The sequence below is a fragment of the Sinocyclocheilus rhinocerous genome, unplaced genomic scaffold (genome assembly GCF_001515625.1).
Source record: "Sinocyclocheilus rhinocerous isolate Xijiao unplaced genomic scaffold, SAMN03320098_v1.1 scaffold1556, whole genome shotgun sequence".
NCBI lineage: Eukaryota > Metazoa > Chordata > Actinopteri > Cypriniformes > Cyprinidae > Sinocyclocheilus > Sinocyclocheilus rhinocerous.
The window spans coordinates 218,412-240,813 of NW_015645075.1; the positions used below are offsets into that span (position 1 = coordinate 218,412).

Consider the following 22,402-nt stretch of genomic DNA (forward strand, 5'->3'; position numbering starts at 1 on the left):
ACTACCTTTGCTTCCAGTGTGGGTCATCTAAGGGCACTTTACTGTTTTAAAACAGAGAAGCTTTGTTTGGGAAAGCATAGCAGACTTTTCTGAGAAGTGTGCTGGAGGTGTACTGTGTGTGTCCCTCCAGCTAGCTGAAACCAGCTTGAACTCAATGGACTAGTCTAGTCCCCCCTCCCGGGCACTTTATGGGCTGGTCTGATCCATTCCCCTGTCTAACACCTCCTTAGAGCCTGCGTTTCCTTTGTTCTGTCAATACACAAACAACCATTCACATATGGCCACTCTGTAATCAGTGAAATACTAGCCTCTGGGCTTTCAGCAACAGAGAGAGAGAGAGAGTTAGAAAGAGAGACAAAACCATCCATGACCAATCAACTCTTAAAATACCTGTCTGGCTTTCGGTTGCATATGTTTTCTGAGGAGGACACAGATGAAAAGATCACTTTCCTGAGAGATTCACAATTTTAAGGGAATAGCTAATGTCATCATTTACTTGCTCAAGACATGCACGGCTTTCTTTCTTTTGTGGAACAGAAAAGGAAAAGTTAGTAATCCACATACATGAATTTCCACTATTCATTTCCGTACACTGTAAAAATAGTTGTAATTTTAACAGTAAAATACTGTAAAAATGCTATGGTAAAAACCTGTTGATTGGTTAACGGTAAGTCCATTCAGAACAGTTCAAAATACTGTTAAATGTACAGTACTATTAAATGTTACTGTAAAGTACTGTTAAATGTACAGTTTTTAGAAGTGAAAAACAACAAATCATAGAATTTATGATGAAAAAACAATAAATTGACATTCCCAAAATTCTCTGTGACACTTCATGTTGCTATTGTATTTAAAGTGTTTGCAACTACAGCTGCCTTTTTTTACATTATATTTCACAGATTGTTTTTTTATTTGGTTTATAGATTCACAAAATATTATGTTAATTCAAAACCAGTGGTTGGTTGCATTTCATGTCAATGTCTAAGTGGGCGGTTTTTGACCAGAATATAGTGCATTACGCCCACTTTTTCAGTGACCTTGGTTAGTATTTTTCCATATTAATATTTTTCCCCATAGGAATTCAAAAAAAAAAAAAAAAAGCTACCAAGTGATTCACAATATTACAAACTTTGATTTGAAGCAAAAAAAATAAAAATGAAAATCAGACAAAAAATTACTTAAAGAACTACAACTGCATGACATAATTACAATTATGTATATAGAAACAATATATTGTAAGTTTATTGCAAAATGTGCATATATATATAGAGAGAGAGAGAGAGAGAGAGAGAGAGAGAGAGCGCGTAGGGAGACTTAATTGATTACATGATTCACAATGCTTCATGAAAGTGGATGGGCACTAAAGATTTATTTTGGTGGGATTTGCTTGTCACAATTAACAATTCTCTGATTGGTTTATATTTCTTTTCAGAATCAGCGGTGGGATCACTTTAGTGAAATTTCAGTGAAATATTGACCACTGGTCCATTATCTATTGTCAGTAGCATAAAGAAGTAATTTTCTAACCAAGCATCTTTCTATCAGTCAGCGTGGCAAATTCGCATGAGCAGTTTGAACATGAAGGAAATCTGAGTGGGGAACTTCTTGCGCATTCATGCAAAACTCCCAATTGCTCATATTACAATTGAAATGACTGGATTTTTTCTGCAAAATTTCAGAGCAAAGGTAAATGTGACCACACTTGAATGTAGTATGCAGTTTAACACTTATTCAAAGATAAATGTAAGTAATGTGGGCTGATGGCAACAGCTCAGAGTAGGTCTGCTTTTAACGGTTTGTAAGTAACTATTTTTGAAAATAGGCTAATTTTCCAACTCCCCTAGAGTTAAACAGTTGAGTTTTACTGTTTTCGAATCCATTCAGCCGATCTCCGTGTCTGGCGTAGCACTTTTAGCTGTAGCTTAGCATAGATCATTAATTAAGATTAGACCGTTAGCCTATTTTCAAAAATAGTGGAGTGTTCCTTTAAAATACTATTCCCCTATGAAAAAAAATTTATGAGATTTTTACTTCTGGAACCCGACTGTTGGGCTCGATAACCTGTGAACTGGACCAGAATTTATGTTAAGCCAAAAGTCAGGCTGCATGAGACTAGATGAAGCCTTGGATGCTACAGAAATGCTGCTGTGATAAGATTTAAGCTTCTACTTCAACTGAAGTTCATTTTAATAGTCTATATAATGGTTTATCGGTTGAAAAGTGTGCTAAAGGGGAAGGCCTCGACGGTAAGTACACTATTACAAACAACCACCCTTCTCTCTCCAAAGCAGCGAGACTTAATGTGGTAATTAGGGATCACAGTCTGTCTCCTCTGGATTCATTTCACAGCAACATTATTTTAGTAATACATTCACTGAACTTTGACTTTATCACACTTTCGTTTTGCTTTCTAGTAAAGAGTACTGCATTTATTTATTTGCTTTTTTATTCAGAGGTTCCGTGGAAATTTGATAGAGAAGACATGTCAGAACGTGTGCTAATCGCTAAGCTCCAACAAGAGTTTTGCATTTAGTAAATACTGTAGTAAATTAAGCTCAAATTCTCTTCCTCAACAAAAGGTGATCCATACCAGGTGTTTATGTATGACCTCATTCCCGCTTCAAGCCTACAATGATTATTTTGTCTGATTCGTATTTCTGCGCTCTTCTCGTTTCACTGCTCGTATGGTAAGTCTCAGGTTGTCAGGATCAACCTGGCCAAGTTGTAACGATAGATAGAGGCCGTCGCATCGCAACAAAAAGCCTGCAAATCACATGGCGTGTCACGCACCATTTAGCAGCAAATGGGTTCAATTCATCTCGATAAGAGTCTCCAGAACTCAGTCAAGAAGGAAAAAACCCCAAACCTCATCCCATCATTCTCAGAGAGCTACAGGTGCCGCATGTGACCCGGGGCTGAGCGTGTTTGAAGTGCAGAACCTCAAAAACCACTGGGACCGCAATCTGCACAAATATCGCTCACTTTATTTCACTCAGGAGATGCTTAGGAGTGACAAATGGCCCTTTTTAGCTTCACCGTTTCAAAAGCTAGCTAATGTATCTGGAAAATGTTAAAACAAAATTGTTCGCAGTAATGCAGGGTGAATGTCAAAAGCTAAAGAGGTCTTTGTAGGTAAATATATAGCCTTTTTGTCCTGCTCATTTTAGAAGTGAATGAATCAAACCGACTCTCTAAAACACAGATAGACAATTCGCATAACAATATTCTATTACTTCCACACAGAAACAGCTACCACAACTTCTGGATAACATGACTAAGAAAGTGATCTGGTTTAACATGTAGGTTTAGTTCCTTTACATGAATCTAAGTTTATCAAGGGAAAACACTTTCTTTCTTTCTTTTTTTCTTTCTCCTGCACGTCTGATTGGGCCAGTTCTGCCAAAATTGTCACTAGTTTAACAATATATTTTGTTTGTTAGAAAAAATTGAGTATTGAATATACATTTGTTTTCAATAAATGAATAAACAAAAAATATATATAAATAAATACAATAATTAAACAACAAAAATAAATTATTATTATTACTATTACATGGCTCGTTTGAATAAAGGCTTTTTAACATTTTGCAATTAGATAAATAAATTAACTATGTTTGCTATAAAAGCCAATAGCTAAGTTTGAATAATTTTTTTAAACGTCCTATAATGTAATTTATGAATTTATAAACCTTCATTGAAAAAAAATGAATAAACAGTAAAATATTACTTTTGAAAAAAAATTATGATTTACTTTACAAAGAAGCAGCAACACATTGCATTAAACATGACATTTTGAAGTAGAAAGACTGATATAGTATTTTATTAAAAACTACTCAAAAAAAAAATCCAACTTCGAAAAAATCTTTTTTACAGTGCAAGACTGTCACAAATCATTCAAAACGTGTTAGCTAGCTGACAAGTGATAAGTGACAAGTGACGTATTAAAATCACCAGAATATTATGAAAAAAAAGCATTGCAAAGAATAAAAAAGAAACTTAAGATGTAGTTAAGAATCAGTACAGAACAAATGTTCTTTATGGTTCAATAAAGACCATTTAACATCCAGGGAATCTTTTCATTCCACAAAAGGTTCTTTCTAGATTATTTATTATCTGATTATTTCATACTATGTAACTAAAACTGGTAACTGAAAGCTTATTTAAGGAACCCAAAATGGTTCTTTTATGGCATCACTGCAAAAAACCCTTCATTTTTAATAGTGTAGGGTGATGCTGGTTCTGTCAAAGGGCCTGAAATACTTTCACACCCACCCTGGGCCATCAAGCAACCCTTGAATTGGCCATCAGTAGATCAAGATTGAGGAACAGTCCTTTGGCTGTTAACAAAAACCCATGATTCATAAAAGTTTTACAGGAGTAACCACCGAGAAACCACAAACTAACCACATAGCAGCTTCTAAGAAACCACTGACAAGCTATTAAAACCTGAAATGAAATCCCTTCCAAACTGGCCCTTGCCTCTAATGCCTCTCAGTGCTCAGAGCCGAGGGTTTTTGTGGGCAGAGGAATGCAACTCACATCTCTGCCATAGCCAGCCGAGAAGGTAATGCACTCACATGTTGGCACATGTTAAGGGAAGCGCACCTTGTCTCTTATTAATAAAGCTTGGCCTCCTCTCTCAAAACTGGCAGCTCGGTCTTTACCACTTCATGAATTACGCGGCGCACATCGCAACCGTCCTACACAGACACCTTTAAGACGTGACGATATAAAAGAGGAACTTAAAAAAAACATATCTCTAAAAGCAAACTTATATTACGCAAACGTTCACAATAAACACACCATCAAGCAAATGCACTGCTTTGAGAGAGATAGAAGCAGTGGTTTAGGTGTCATTCTAACAGATTAGAACAGGATCGAATGTCAAAGCTCAGCGCAGTATAAAAAACAGAAATCTGACAATGACAATGATGGCTTCCTCTCTGTCTAATCTAAACATACCAGCATGATCACTTATTTTCCCCTCGGGCTGTCGTATTATTCCACTTCCATTCTGAAAGCTCTCCACAAATAGTTGAAATGCTTCTTTGTTTTTTTTTGGGCTGTACCTAGACAGTGTGATAACATGTCGTTTTTGATGTACCTGACCTCTTACAGCGAAATGCACACAGAGCAGCTCTGAAAGAAAAGAGAAACAGCATGTAAACGAACACTTGACATGTTGGCAATAATACTCACACAAACAAACATAAGCAAATACACTAAAATGAGAGAAAACATAAGGCTGTGGTCAGCATAGGAGACTTATTTCAGAAACATGCATACAATGCAAATATTCCTAAAGTGAGCACTTACCCTCTGAGTGACGCACTGAATCCTACCTTGTTCAGTTGCTGGGAAATCGAGGCCACGTTCGCACCGACCCTGCTTCAGTGCAGATTCCAGTGTGATATTGCAGAATAATTAGTCCCTCCATCTCATACTTCAGGCATTCTTTTTTTCCATCGATGGGGAAAGGATTATGCAATGTGTTCCTCCAGAGGCCCATGCTACCTGAGAGAAAGTTCACGCCAGCACAGGCGTAGCCGGAGACTGTGGGAAAGTGAACAGTTCCACAAGCTCGCAATGTTAATGAAACAGTTAAGAGCTTAGTTTGCTACTAATGAACCAATGGAACATATGTTGCAGAGATGATAAATTAGGTTAGACTTTTCTGGTCAGCAAAAAAGAATGGACTGTAAAATGTTGTAAGGTATTGTTGTACTGCGTTTGTCCCCAAAAACCTTGTTAAAATGAAAAGCTGCCAGTAATCAAGAAGTCAAAAGAGTCTCAAAAGAGAGTGAGAGAGAGAAAAACCAGTTCAAAAAGTTTCAGTTCACCTCGCTTCTTCTCACATGAGGTGATGTGGTCTTCTACCGGTGCGTTGCAAAACCAAAAATCATAGGTCTATTCTGGTTTGATTGTGGAAAAACAATGGTTAAATCCTTATTAGTTCTTATTAATATACAAAAGAAACCTTTGTTCGTTACATTAAAGGTCCAGTTCAATTAAATTCTATGGTTTTATTGCAAATTCACCTGCATCTTGGTTGAATCTTGTCAATTGACAGATGCTAGCATGGAATAAATCACAGTTTTTACACTGACAGTTTTTCACTTATTGACTTAAAATCTTGCCTTCTGCTGTATCTCTACCTTTATGCATTTGGCAGATACTTTTATCCAAATCAACTTTCATTGCACTGAAAGTATTCATTTTATCAGTTCATGCATTTCTTGAGAATAAAATCCATGACTTTGGGTTCGAGTTGGCACTTTTAGTGCTCTTTTACTCTTTGAGCTACAGGAATGGTGCAGGAATAGCTTATTTACACTGCCACATTTTTAAACTTGCACCAACACAATAAGTCACAAGTCACAATGGCGTTCGGCATCATTGATGTCAAACTTGGCATGACCTGTAAGCGGACAAGTACCAGTGAACAACTACTTAATTTTTGGTCTGTACTTCACACAATGTGAGTGCAGATAAACTGGCATATAGACTAACGCTTGACCCATGTTCTGATGAATACTGGTGTCCAGGTCCAACTCAATCACTCATTATCACAGCTCTGAGGACCCAAATGAGACTGCCAAGCTCATGACAGCTGAAACTGAAGCTACGTCAAACATTTAATCAGCCTTGATCCAACCAGTTTTTGCCCGAAGGGTTCCCCATAAACATGCCAAGTTGCCATTCCTTCACTCTCCCACAGTCAATGTTTACAAATCTGTCTCCTCTGCACTTCAGCAGTCTGTTTTATCACCGTGAGCATGAATTATTTGTTTTACCTGGCCCAGGTATATCAGACAGGTTCAGCGCTGCATCTTTCCATAGAGAGCACTAACTGGAGCAACTTACTGTGGGATTTAGGCTCTGTTCCAAAACCTAGTAAGCTGTCTACTGCCTACATGGACAGCTACCTTTTAAGGGAGCATGATAACTGAACTGGAACGCACTGTGCAGGCAACAACTTGCATTATAAAAATAGCCCTCCTGATGCAAAATGTATTATCTTTATAGAGGGTTGTTTTAAATTTTGCTAAGCTAAAATCAGTGTCCTAATAAGCGCAAAATGACATTATATATACTTTTTTTTTTTTTTGGTTACTGGGTAATATAGTTAATTTCTAATTAGACTGAATTATTTTTAGTTACATTTGGTATTGAATTAAATACATTTAGAATTGACATTACAATTAATTTGGATGCATTATCCAAAAAGAAAGTATTTTAGAAGGTAGGATATTTGTACTGCATGACCTTTGCACCTAAGCACACCGGAATTTAAATAAAAAATAGATTTATGTATTTGTATTGCACATAAAACATCCATGTATTTGGATTACAGAGTTTTAACAAAAACAAATAAACTTATTGCGATGCACATTTGCCAGTCATACATAAATGAAACATTTATATACAAATATTTGCTCTATAAAAACATGGTTTATTTGCACTGAGAAAATCATGGTTTATTATTAACTATATACATATATTTAAGTTTATTTTAAATAATCATATTTCCAAATTGCATACATTTGTTCAAATCATTAAATTTATTCAGGTAAAATGTAAGAAAATGCAAATATATACCAGCAATATTCAATTAATTGTATGGGATTGAACCAAATTTGATTTGATAAATATACAAACCTGGTTATTGTACATTTAAAATTTAAAACACATTTTTAGTTTATTATTACTGTTGCCGCAATCGTATCTGTTTATTAGTTTATGTTAATGTGTAATCCAAATGGTTGGAAAATATATATGCAATTCAAATACACAAATCTTAAATTCAGGCCCCTGTTTGTGTATGTGTGATGTGTATGATGCCTACAAAAGCAGCTTGCTAGGTTTTGGAAGAGATGGGAGTCCACTGAGCACCCGTAGCCATAAAAGAAACTAGTATGCGAAAGTATGCTGTATGCAACCATAAACATTTCAAACAGCAGCACACTACATTGATTTCACATGACTCATTATGTTGCATGTTTAATTCATTTACCATCTCAGAAGTTAATACTGATATTTTGCGATCTTTAATCCAATTTTGTGCAAAAATTCCCTTATTTTTGGCAGCCTGATCAAATAATGAGTCAAGGAGGAGACGTTAAAGATGACGGATGACACCGCTTCCAGTTCATTCATCACAATGGATGGAAGGTCAAGTTGAGTGCATTTCATTGTGACACAGTTTTCCCATGCAACTCTGGTTGTATATTGCACATCAGAGTATTACATACATACAAAAAAGCTGCATGATGTTCAGAGTTTTCATACCGCTTTCTTTAAAACATTCAGTATGTCAAGAAAATCTCAATTCTACACCTGTTGTTCTTACCTGTATGCAGGAGCATCATCCACTAATTTTATTACAAGGTGGCACCGGTGGCAGTCAATGCCTAAATAAGAAAAGACGAAACCAAAGAACAAAAACACTTCATAATTATTTTCATAAGAATTAGGTGGATTGAACTAAAAGTATAATTTAGTGTACAAAGGAACAAGAGTTGAAATCCCAACCTAATGCATAACTATCACACATATGCTATCATGCTATGACTTTTTATTTTAATAAGAAATCATAGGAGTTTCAAATGACAAGAGGATTTGGGGGGGATTTCTGAAAACCCACTCATAAACATGCACTTGAAAGGTCATAGATACAAATATTTTTAAGGAAATGTGCATTTAAAGTCCACTGAGCTTAAAAAAAATAATCTCAGGGGCTTTTGAAATCTTGGATAGGCCTATATTGAAAAAGTAGAGTAGGATTTACTTGAAAAAAAGCTAGGAAAACATTTACACTTAAATGGCAGTTTCTTACAGTATATATGTCCTAAAATGCACAAAACCAGAATAGTCTAAGATCATGGGTCATGGAAAAGGGTCTGATAAATCCTTCGTCTTCTAGTGAACACAGAGAACTTAAAGAGCTGACGTTTGCACAGTTAAACACTAACGTGCAACAAGCAGGACAGCTGCATCTGTCCCATTATTAAATGGGATCAAAATGATTTCTGTTCCCAACATGATCTTGCTGACACTGTTGTTTGCGCAGTCATGACTGGACACTTCAGTCAGACAGCTGAATCAGAAAAAAAATATTTCTTAATTCCTACCAACCGCTGATTGGAATAGCTTCAGGTGTCATTTCTGTACGTTCTCCTTCATCCCTGATTCTGCCTGGAGTGTGCACTGATCTGGAATTCCTCACACTTGGGAAACGGGGAATTCCACACAGTAATACTTCAAGTTTTGCCTCCCCCCCTCACACACACCCTGTCTGCTGAGCTCACTTCCTGCTGTAGACTCTGACAACAGGAAGTAGGTAAGTGTCAGCAGGCATAATGAAGGGGCATCATCCAGGTGAGAGGCTGATTAATTGTCCCTTAACAGTATAGAGGGAAGGAACTGTTCCATAAATCAAAATACACTGTCATCATAAGCCATTATCGCCACCATGTGGTGAATGCATGAAGAATAATTTCCAAACTGAACTAGCAAAGCAACTTGAGGACAGAATTTAGAAGGAAGGATCAAACAAAACCGTCTACAAAGACATTAAGAATCATACAAGTAAAAAAAAAAAGTACCTTGCTTTTGGAGAGTTTGTGATGGCTCTCTTCATTTGAGACAATCTGCTGATGAATGTAACTTTCTTCTCTTATAAAATTTACTCTCCTCAAAAAGCATCTGAAAAATGAGAGCTGTAAAATAATCAAGTGGTATGTATAATTCAGAAAGTTCTATTTTATGGCAACAAATAGCATATGTTTGTTTAGCCCGTTCCAGAGACACCATGAACTGGACCAGGTTCCAGAGTTTAGGAAACATGTTGATCAACACCATACATTTTCCTACAAATCGCTTCAAACATTGAGGAAAAAAGAAGCAAGCGCAAAAAGAAAATGCAACAGCATGTTCCAGCTGACACTTTTATTCTTTCTGTTTCAGACAATGATAGAACAGAAAACTCTTGTTTCTTGAAACAAGCCAATCAGGTGAACACCTCAGGTGGGCAAACAGGTTGGAGACTTTCAGCAGCAGGAGAAATGATTGCTGAGGTCAAACAAAACAGTGAATTTGTGCTCTGTATGGTCTTTGTTGGGGAGCATCATTTAACATTTAGAGCATCATTTAACATTTACTTCATCAGAACTGCTTTTGATTCAACATTCAGAGGTCATGTAGGGGTAATACTCAATTAAAGCATTAAATCAATCAATTCACACCTGTTATTTGTAAATGAAATGATTATAGCTGGACACAAAAATTAAGATACTGCATGGCGCAACTGTGTGATGCAACATACATATGCATGAGGCATTGCACTGAACATTTTCAGGTTAGAAAGGTGCGCAATATAATTTTTTTGTGTTAGTCTAGCCAGATGTCTTGTTCTGAAAACATTATGTGGTAAGAACATGATCATCCAAAGGTGGAGTATAGGCAACTTCACAATGTTATAATTCACAGACAAAAAGTTGTTATACAGTATTTATTTCACAGATTAACTAAAGCTGGATTACTTCCATTTCCATCCAAGAAAGGAAACCAATCTAACACTGCAAGCGAGCAGAATGATGCAACAAAATTAAATTGCTCCCAATGAAATCGACATCAACATTTTGTTGATCATATTGGAACAATATAGTTTTGTTGAAATGCACTGCTTGTTTGCAGCATATACTTTGTGGGGGGAAAAAAATCACCAATTTCACAGAACAAAACTAATTAAAACAGGACTGATTCTTCTGCTTTCAAAAAACACCTACATATAAGGGTTTTATCTATTAGCGCTAACAAATTAAAATGGCTTAGTGAAAATAAAATAAAAACAACTGATATGACAAAAACATAAAATAGCGAAAGCATGATTTTAAAGTTTCAAATCAACTAAACATCTTCTTTTTTTTAATCATATTTAATGACCTAAACCATGGACTAACATTCATCTTTTTAACAAGGTATAATATTCTGGCCGTGCTTCTCAAGAGGATTTTTATGGGAGAGTCTATAGCACTTAAAATAATTGTAAAGTTTAAACGGTGAAGGCCTTTGGAATTGCTGCAAGGCAGAATCGTGAGGGCTGCACAGAATACTGTGAACTAGACGGAATCTTCAATCAGACGGAACACTCGGAATGTGACTGAATCTTTAACATTATTACACTTCAGCTGCCATCTTCATATGAAGAAATTAAGGGGACGATTTACAGTGATTATGGTTTCAAATATACACAAGAAGCAAATTGGTCTTGGGCTGGTAGTGAAAAAACTATTTCGCTCAAGATAACGTTCAAGTGTTGTTGTTTTTTTTTCTTTTCTTTTTTTTTAAATGGCCTCACAAAAAAATAAAATAAAATTATAATAAACCAGCACCATTGGTTTTCTATTTAAGAGTAATGCTCACAAAAAATACCCAGGATCAACTTTTACCCAAAAAGCAAAAGAAAATAAAGGAAATTATATTTTGCATTAAAAAAACAAAGCCTATTTTAATGACCTTTACCATTTTTGCTTTAATATCACTTTTTTCCCACATTATTTTGAATGATGATTAATACAATTAAACTTATTTTATACTGTATATTTTTTCATTACCATGATTACCATGTTTTAATCACCATAAATTATAATCTCTAACACAAATCAATCCATGATGTATAAATACTTTACATTCCCCCCACATTACTTTTTTTTTGTGCATTATGATAATTGGGGGAAATGGGTTTAAGTCTTTTAAAAAATCATAATGAAAAACATTTGTTCAGTCCAAAACAGGCTTCATTTACTTAATGCAAAATATACTTTCTTTAGAATTTTGAGATGAAATATGACCTGCGCAAGTTCTTGATAAGATTTAGAGATTCACCCTTAGTTCGCTTTTTAAATTATAACTGCCTTAGCACAACATCTCAATAAATGTTCTTCTAAGAAACCATTGTGGACTTGACAAAAAATCCATAATTAAAAAAAAAACATATATAAAACATGAAGCATGATATCTCTGCCATTGCTGAGGTTCCTTCTGCTCTATCCATCTTTAAACTGAGAGAAGAGCAGGCGGATCGCGTTAAGACGGGAAGAGGCCAGATCGCACAGCTGAAGTGCCGTTACTGGCTCAGCCCAGACTTCTGCTGCAGCGGGACGGGAAGGGGAGCGCAGAGCAGCCATTACTTTTTTAGTGTTTGTAAAAAGTTCCAAAGGTCTTTGATCACCTGCAAGAAAACAAATGGGGAGAGAGAGCGAGAGAGAGAGAGAGAGAGGGGAGGGGGAAAAGGATGAGTTGGTGAAGCTGGAACGGAGTTTCTCTGATGTAGCGACTCATTTGGATGCTTAATAATTAGAGCCGTGTGAGTCAGTTTGGACGAAAAGCTCCACATTAGCGGTGCGTCTGGGGTATAACTACAGCGCCGAGTCCAGAGGAAGGGGGTGCAGTCGTTGTACATACCAGAGGGTATGACTAGTGCCTCTCTCTGACAAAGACATGTCTCACACCTCTTTGCCTGCTGTGCTCCCAAAGTCGTTTTTGCTTGAAAACACACTCACACACACACACACACACACACACACATACATGCTCCACCCGTTGTACATCTGAGAGGACACCTGCGCTGCAAAGTCTGTCACGCTCCAGCCTTGTTTCTAGAACAGACTCACAGGGCGCAATGCATCAAATAGCTCATAACTCATTACCGACCAAAACACAAAAACATCTAAACTCTGTTCCAAATCCTAGTGAGCTGCCTTGCTGCATACTTTCGAAGGCAGCATCCCAACTGAAATGGGACCTCAGAAGTGATCTGGAACCGTCTTCATAGGCAGCAACGCATATAAATAGTGCTCCTCGAGCCACGCGCACAGGAGACTTGACTCAGTTGAATTGCTAACAATATGATGAGTATAAAAAATAAGAAACACAAAAATTGGATACAAAAAGTTGTAATAGTTTTAGGTATTAAATTAAATGTAAGTATATTTATAATCAACACGTTCAACGTCTTTTGGAAAAGCTGTTTCTTCTGTCTTCCCATGTCTATGAATATTGGTTCACTGATATATCGACCAGGGTCAATATTAGAGAGCAAACAAATGAAAATGGGAGAAAATGGTAGTTTCTGTGCTCCTGACACTCATCAGCCAAGCAGAAAAGCAAATGCTGATCATTTAAACTAAGGGGAAACATTGGGTGACAAGTTTTTCTGTTTACAGGACAATAATAAGTGTCGGAAGAGGGACTTCTATTTTGACAGTACTGAGAACCCTGTGCCTGAGTGCAGTCCTGTCTAATAATTGAAAGACAAACGCTATAATACATTTCTTCCATATACTGCATTCAGCAAACACGTACTTTAATACTGAACAACGTCGATCTGTCTAATAAACATTTAATGCCACAAACCCCGCAAACGAATCCAGCTGTTAGATCTTCTTTATTCATGTTTTTCATCAGTTTCTTGATTTGTGGAAAATACTACAGTATAATAGGATTACAGAATCAAGAAGTTGCTATGCAAAGCATAAATCTGTCTATTTTACAGATTTATTCTTTATTACATTTTCAAACAGATTCAAACAGATTTCTAATTACATTTGTTTCCTAATTAAAATAAATACAGAAACTGTTAGGCATGTGTAATTTACTAACTTTAAATTAAATAGTGTGATTTCCTACAGACCTATATCCGCTATGATACTGATATTGGCTATCAAAATATGTAGTATCTACAATACTTTTTAAAATGCTGTCTAGATATGCAGCTCACTAGGTTTTGGAACAGCAAACATGGGACCATAAAGCAGGAGAATGTAAATGCAAAAGAAAACCAATTTCCACTGCTTTAATGCCATAAAACAAATAATGGCATGATGTAGTACTTGTATAACATACAAACTGATTTTTAGGGCTAATGAAAAAAGGGTCATGTGTTTTCATGTGTGTTCCTGCAGCTCAAAAAGCAGACACCGAAGTCATGGATTTGATTCCCAGGAAACTGAGAAATATTTAAACCTCGAATGTAAGTCGCTTCGGATAAAAGTGTCTGCCAAATAAATGAATTTAAATTTAAAATATGCTTAAATGGATAAAAATAAGATCACAAAGAAAAAATATTAGGGTACAATGAGACCTGGATGTGTTTTTGTAAGATCCACCCCGTTGGTACCACTAACACACACAGACACATTTGGACTCTTTCGTGTGTAATTCATGCTGACAAAAGAGGAGCTACAGCAGACATGATAGTGCGCTTTAGTTAAAAGAGAGATTTTTCTCTTTTGACCCAAACGTGGCCATTTGTGAGGGCTGCTTTAGACTACTGCAATATTTCAGGTCAACACCCAACCTGACACATATGAATGCAAAAAAAGCTCTAGACTAAAAGAGACAGCGAGAGAGGAATGAGTGAAGGAGGGATTTAAATCACAGCTAAAGATGTCAGGCACGACAGCTCCCTCCTGTTCTTTTGAACGCCAAGAGGTCAATCAGTACATGTTTCATTTGCTGATAAAAAAGAGAGCGGCAGGAAAATCTCAGTATGCCACCCCCAACCGACCCTCTAAGACAGAAGATGCTTAGGCCTAAAATATACTCAAATTGAATGTAGATGTGATTATTTCACTTTTTCAACCTGAATAATGACACCTATATTGGCACAAATATTTCAAGGTAACCCTATCGCCCTCTTATGGTAGGATTATTATAAGTAACTGATGGTATATTTACCTAACAATGATGTGCGAATATTGTTTGCATTTTTGAAAGGTTTCACATACAACGCCCGTTCACACGGATCCACGAAACTGACTAAAAATTATGTATTATACATGCCAGGCCAGTAGTTGGCGATGTATAGGTATGCTTGCGCAGAAACACATAAAATGCATGTACATAATGTCACCATTTTAACAAATTTGCAGTTTTGTCGTTTACACGGAGACAATAACAGTATAGTTTTAAAAAACTGCACTTTGAAACCCGTTTTGAAGAGCTTGCATTTTTAGGCCTACAAAACGCCTAAATAAGCAGTCAAAACGATGAAAAACGTTTTCCGTTTTTAGTTTGTGTAAGTGGCCACTAAACCTAAACCATAAAAACAAAATTTTCATTACTTGAAATAATAGTCAACTAAACTAAAAAAAAACATCATAAACTAAAACTTATTTTTATGTTTTATTTAGTTTCATTTGATGTACAAAAATGAATAAAACTGAAATAAAAATTAATAAAATATATTGACAATTTAAATGAATAAAAATGATAAAGAGATAACTATATTACTAAAACTTTAACTAAAATTAAAATGAAAACAAAAAGCATAAAATATTAACTAATTCCTGAAATAAAATATAATTTTTTACAATTATTTTAGCTAGTTGCCAAATTAAAATTTCCTATTTACATTTAGTTAATCTTGATGTACTCAAATAACTAACACTGAGAAAATATATAAAATAAAAACTAGATTAGTATCTCAATGATACTAAAACAACACTGCCTTGAGGTTTGTTACTGTCCAGTAATGCAAGAACGCATATAACTATGTTGAACCGGACATAGTAAAGTTTCCCTTTGCATAATAGAGTACATTTCAAGCCTGATGCTTTTGTATCTCTTCACCGGCTGAGGAATGTCTCATCTTCTGAGCCTAAGCATCCTAATCTTTTAAGTGGACATTTCTTACATAAAAGACCTCTTAGAAGTGTTGATAAATTTTGTCGGGGCCATACATGCTTTTTACGCAACGTGTGAACACTAGAAATACTCCAGCCAGAGGGTGACAGTGCTTTATGAAAGCAGCGATACTCACTTGTTTATCGGAGATCTTGAAAGAGCTTCTAGCGTAGTTCTCAAACTTCTGTTCCGTCTTTGGAAGTGGCTTCCCCTGTTTCAGAGAAACATATTTTTGTAGAAATGAAATGGCCCTTTTCATCACTTGTGTCTCTCTGCTAAGTGTTGAGATCATCCTGACTGGAAGCCAGAGCACTGCTGCCGTGATGAACAGGGTGAGTCGCTGGGTGTTGGACGCACTTCAGTGAACTCACATTTTTTGTGGCCTTTACAGTAATTCCAGTTCCCCTTATCTACAGCAGACCGAATGAAATCACACAGACACAAATCATCATATCTGCTCAACACAATCCATCCGCTGTATCCTTCCAGTTTTAAACAAGATATTACGGCGCAACATACTATTCATCTCGCTCTTCTGTTTCTGGCGTTTTTAAGAAGTGTACAACTAGCGTAGAGATGTCTATAGGGAATGTTAAGAGTTTTTTCAACCAACTAGTCCCTAAGTATGTGCACTACAATTCAAAAGCTGGAGGTCAGTAAGTTATTTTTTTTTTAAAGAAATTAATACTTCCATTCAGCAAGGATACATTAAACTGACCAAAAGTGACAGTAAAGACATTTATAATCTTACCAAGATATCTACACTGACAAAATTTTGTGATCAGATTCTAATGTTTTTCAATGGAGTCTCTTATTCTCATCAAGGCTGTGTTTATTTGATCAAAAATACAGAAAAAAAAAACAGTAAGATTTTGTGAAACTTTCATTGCGATTTCTAATATTGGTTTCCTCTTTTAATATACTTTAAAATATAATTTATTTCTGTGACAGAGCTGAATTTCCAGCATCATTACTCCAGTCTTCAGAGCCACATGATCCTTCAGAAATCATCCTAATATGCTGATTTATTATCAGTGTTGAAACTGTTGTGCTGCTTAATTTTTTTTGGAACCTGTGATAATTTATTCTTTGATAAATAAAAAGTTAAAAAGAACAGCATTTATTCAAAATAACGATCATCAAAATAACTATATGAATAAACAGCATTTATTAAAAAAAACTATCACTTTTTATCCATTTAACACATCCTTGCTGAATAAAAGTATTAATTTCTTTAAAAAAAAAAAAAAAAGAAAAAAAGAAAGAAAAAATTTACTGACCCCAAACTTTTGAATATTAGTGTATGTTGTATCTATTTTGAATAAACACTGTTCTTTTTAACATTTTATTTATCACAGAAAAGTATCACAGGTCCCCGAAAAATTAAGCAGCAAAACTTTCCAACATTGATTATAAATCAGAATATTAGAATGATTTCTGAAGGATCATGTGACACTGAAGACTGGAGTAATGATGCTGAAAATTCAGCTTTGCTTCACAGAAATAAATTATATTTTAAAGTATATATAAAAAAAAAAAACCCGTATTTTAAATTGCAATATTTCACAAAATAATTTTTTTTTTCTATATTTTTGATCAAATAGATAGAACCAAGTATTAGAAACTTCTTTTAAAAAAACATTAAAAATCTTACTGATCACAAACCTTTAAATGGTAGTGTATTTCAAATAAATGCTCTTCTTTCGATCTTTCTATTCATCAAAAATTCTGAAAAAATGTCATTTTCATAATCAATAATCAGTCACAAAAAGATTAAGCAGCAAAACTGTTTTCAACATTGATAATAATAAGAAATGTTTCTGAGCAGAAATCAGCATATTAGAATGATTTCTGAAGGATCATGTGACACTGAAGACTGGCGTAATGATGCTGAAAATTCAGCTTTGCATCAGAGGAATAAACTGCATTTTTAAATATATTCAAATAGAAATAAATTTTTTACATTTCAATAATTTCACAATATTACTTTTTACTGTATTTTGATCAAATAAATGCAGCCTTGGTGAGCATAAGACTTCTTTAAAAAAAATTAAAAATTTGTACCAACCCCAAACTTTTGAACAATAATGTAGGTGGTGCTGATGAGACACGAGAGTTTTGCATATATTTATTATAGACTCATAGTTTATACCTTGTGTAGTTCGTTTTGACAAACTGAACAATGAATGACAGCATATCACACATGCGGTAAATTCACATTATGAAAAAAATCTTATAGCATCTCACTGCATAGTGTGTTTGCATGCAGTCATTTAACATTTAAAGGATCAGTACTGGTTTCAAAAACATAGCAATGTAATGAGAGACTCACAAAGATCAGGAGGCTCTTATGGATCTGAGGATGAAGAGGGTTAGTGGTCAGGGGTGCATTTGGGAACTGATTGAGGAAGTGAGCAGGTGGACTCAGAAAGACTGGATAATCCTGATATGATGATGTCATATAGCTGGTCATTCCCCCTCCGGCCTTTAACTCAGACACCTCATTAACATTTGACCACCTCATCATCTGCTAAGTCGGCGTACTTATTGCTGTTAACACACAGCATGTGTGTGTATTTGTTTGCATGTATGTATGTCAGGGCTAAAGCATGTGTGCGATTACAGAAAAGAAATGCATTCACATGCAGCAGAGAGACAAATATCAATGTGAAAGGGAAGATGTACCTCTTTAGCTGCTGATGAAAGTTTGGTTTTGACCTCACTCAGGTTGGGAGTGCTGGGAGACTTCCCAGAAGGCCCTGCTGCAGACTTGTCTTTTACTTTCAGTGGTGTCTGAAATAAGAAAAATGCAAATTCTTTTAATATAGAAAAGTTCAAGTTAATCTTTATTTATATAGCGCTTTAATACAATACAAGTAGATTGACAGCAGCTTCACATTAATGCAAACTTCATCAAATATGAGAAAAATCCCAATGCTGCTGTTCAATGTTGATTCAGTTAAGTTCAATAACATTGCTGATGTTGCAAAATCTGTCAATTATGAAAAATTCTATATTCAGTATACAGCACCTCTACAGCAGACAACACTGTCTTCATTCAGCTCAAGTTCTGTTTTCATCTAATAGCATCAGATTTCACACTGCTGGGAGACTTCCCAGAAGGCCCTGCTGCAGACTTGTCTTTTACTTTCAGTGGTGTCTGAAATAAGAAAAATGCAAATTCTTTTAATCTAGAAAAGTTCAAGTTAACCTTTATTTATATAGCGCTTTAATACAGTAGATTGACAGCAGCTTCACATTAATGCAAACTTAATCAAATATGAGAAAAATCCCAATGCTGCTGTTCAATGTTGATTCAGTTAAGTTCAATAACATTGCTGATGTTGCAAAATCTGTCAATTATGAAAAATTCTATATTCAGTATACAGCACCTCTACAGCAGACAACACTGTCTTCATTCAGCTCAAGTTCTGTTTTCATCTAATAGCATCAGATTTCACACATCATGCTAGATATTGACAACAAAAGACCATGTACAATCAGAAATGTTTATTCTCATTCATAACATACACCATCAGGCTCCTTGACCCATTTAGCCTTAATAACCAGCAGCCTAGTCTGGCCCACAGACCTCTACACTAATAACAACACCCTTTGACAAATTTGGAAGGGGTACAAATTATCCTTTTATTGCTTCCATGCAGGAGAAGACAAGCCCGAAGCTCTCAGATGTGGCGGGGGGGCGGGACGCTCTGCCAAGAGGAGGAATAAATGACTTGTTTTTCAGTGACAAGACTATCATTTCCAAACACACTCATGTTATACAGAGATCAATAACTTAATGTATCAGCATCATTAACATGATTACACACTGGCCACAAAAACACGTTTAAACTATATTAATGTCCATTAATATAATAACCAAAGAGGATAACCAAGGAAGGACCCTGCAGGTTTTCAGACAACTTCACTTTTCAGAGTCATTTTTGCATTTTACTGACTTTTTTGTAAGAAACTGGTTTCAGAGCCCCACAACATCAAATTTAATGAATGAGTACAAATCCATGTGAGCTTTAGAGATAAGTGAATATTAACTGGCTACAGTGCTTATTTCTCAGTAAAAAAATTTATCATAATAGGAAAAAGAAAGGAAATGTGGCTAATGCCATTTTTATCCTTTCCATCACAGAAACCAAAAATATTGGATGCATTCTTCCACCTTACATTGCACTCAAAAATGTTTAAGAAAATTTGTATGAGTTGCATATAAAATTTTCATCCATTTGGATTACGGTTTTAACAAACTTTGTGATGCTTATTTGTAATCATACATAAATTAAACTGTTGAGAATCAGGTAAGATTTTTTTCACAATAATGGTTTATACATTTATCCTCCATAAATCACTTTTTTCTTTTTAATCTCATACATTTTAACTAAATCTCGCTTTTTCCATAAATATATTTTAGCCATATTTTAAGGATGCTAATTGTAAATGTAATTGCTTTCACAATTAAAGGGTTAGTTCACCCCAAAATGAAAATTATGTCATTAATTACTCACCCTCATGTCGTTCCAAACCCGTAAGACCTTCGTTCATCTTCGGAACACAAATTAAGATATTTTTTATGGAATCTGAGAGCTCTCTGACCCTCCCACAGACAGCAACGCAACTGTGATATTCCAAGGTCCAGAAACGTACAAACACGTAAAATTTTTGCGAAGCTACGAGAATACTTAAAATACGCAAAGAAAACAAAAATAACGCCTTTATTTAACAACTCTTCTCCCCCGAGTTAGTCTTCCGTTATTTTGGAGAGTATCACAACGCATACGCACACTTTCCCCTAAGCGTAAACAACGCTGATTATGTTGATTACATTCTTGGGTACTCTCCAAAATGGCGGAAGACGATAACTCGGGGGAGAAGAATTGTTAAATAAATTATGTTATTCATGTTTCCTTTACGCACAAAAGGTATTCTCGTAGTTTCGCAAAATTGAAGTTGAACCACTGATGTCACATGGACTATTTTTAAAGTGAAAAGTGACGTGACATGTGGCCAAGAAATAAATTATGTTATTCATGTTTCCTTTACGCACAAAAGGTATTCTCGTAGCTTCGCAAAATTGAGGTTGAACCACTGATGTCACATGGACTATTTTTAAAGTGAAAAGTGACGTGACATCTTTAACAACATTTTAGTATTCCCGGTAAAATGTCCACATCGGACATTTTACCGATGTCCTTACTAAGTTTCTGGACCTGGGAATATTACAGTTGCGTTGCTGTCTATGGGAGGGTCAAAGAGCTCTCAGATTCCATCAAAAATATCTTAATTTGTGTTCCGAAGATGAACGAAGGTCTTACGGGTTTAAAATGACATGAGGGTGAGTAATTAATGACAGAATTTTCATTTGGGGGTGAACTAACCCTTTAACAGATTTATGCTGATTCTGAGCTTAAATATGCTTATTTAAATAAAATCAAATATATGCAAATTATTAATATAAACTATGCCATGAATTTTGATTGTTTCTTACCCGTTTCATTTATGTCTGACTGGCAAATATGCATCACATTAATGTTATTCGTTTGTTCACGTTAATGCATTCCAAATGGATGGAAATTTTATGTGCAATTTAAATACATAAATCTAAATTTAGGCTGGTTATGAGTGTCCCTGTGCATGATTTTTCAGGTTTTGGACAGTTCGTGTTTGAAGTCAGTTTACCTCAAGTACACACAGGTGCTGTAGCAGATTAGAAGCGTCTCCTGTGACCGCTTGTGATCGTGTTTAGGAGGGCGGATCTCTAATTTCGTGACTACATCGGATGGTAATTTTCTTTCAAAGCCAGGAAAGTTTACCAGGTGTAAACGGTGTCTGTGTTGGTGCTTTGAAAGTAAAATGTTTATGTGCTCTCTGATACTCTGTCATAGTACAGAAGGTCTGAGAGATTGTGAGGGCAAATGTCTGTATTATTACAGCTTCACTAAAGAATCTGGTGTCCACCCTCTAAAACAGCGGGTCTGTGTCTGTGTGTGCTCATTGGGCACAGGTGTGTGTCCAGCTTTCAGCAGAGAGATACTATCCCTCTGCAGACTGATATAAGCTCTATCTCTCTCTCTTTCTCAGACACACACACACACACACTGGCCTGTCCATGCATGCAGCCCAGCCAGGAATCCACACTGATTGTAGGGTTACACTGATGGACAGAGCCTTGTTTTAAACAGTAAGTAAAAAATGGAACTAGAAGGAAGAAATGGAGATGTAAAGCATGAAGACGTCTGGCATATGTGAATATATGAATGCTTCAAATGACCTCAGTGCCCTTTAAAGTGAACCCAACTGAGACCATCTTGAGAGGTGGTGTGATTATTACATGTCAATTATCTATTCTTTTTTTTTTTTTAAGTTATTAAAAGAAGATACTAAATATCCATTTATGTATATTTTAATTTACATATATTTTAATACTTTTTATGGCCTCAGGAAGTGGAACAAATGGGAGCTGAATTAGCTGATTTCATTATCATTAACTAAAACAAACAAACAAGCAAAACAAACAACAAATAAATAAATAAATATCATCTTCATTCATTGAAAATAATTTAAATAAATCTGAAATAAACCTAAAATATATATATTAGATAACTTGAACTTGAGAATTATAGTGAAAATTTGTTTATTGCCTTGGAAACTAAAATGAATAAAACCTAAATAAACTAGAGCTATATATATATATATATAT

At 35.4% G+C, this 22,402-nt stretch overlaps 2 protein-coding genes across 2 annotated transcripts in view; both read right to left on the reverse strand.

The window, feature by feature from the left end:
- Nucleotides 1-8,400, reverse strand: part of LOC107705477 (fibroblast growth factor 18-like) — a 29,303-nt gene extending 20,903 nt beyond the window's left edge. The window contains exon 1 of the mRNA XM_016508786.1: nucleotides 8,351-8,400. The gene's annotated coding sequence lies outside the window, so the exon portion shown is untranslated. The remainder of the gene's footprint in view (nucleotides 1-8,350) is intronic.
- A 2,126-nt stretch (nucleotides 8,401-10,526) lies between these two features.
- Nucleotides 10,527-22,402, reverse strand: part of LOC107705481 (nucleophosmin-like) — a 32,111-nt gene continuing 20,235 nt past the window's right edge. Inside the window, exons 9-11 of the mRNA XM_016508792.1 lie at nucleotides 18,373-18,480; nucleotides 15,824-15,898; nucleotides 10,527-12,232 (exon numbers count right to left, since the gene is read on the reverse strand). Of these exons, the coding sequence (XP_016364278.1) occupies nucleotides 12,188-12,232; nucleotides 15,824-15,898; nucleotides 18,373-18,480 (228 nt within the window). The 3' untranslated portion in view covers nucleotides 10,527-12,187. The remainder of the gene's footprint in view (nucleotides 12,233-15,823; nucleotides 15,899-18,372; nucleotides 18,481-22,402) is intronic.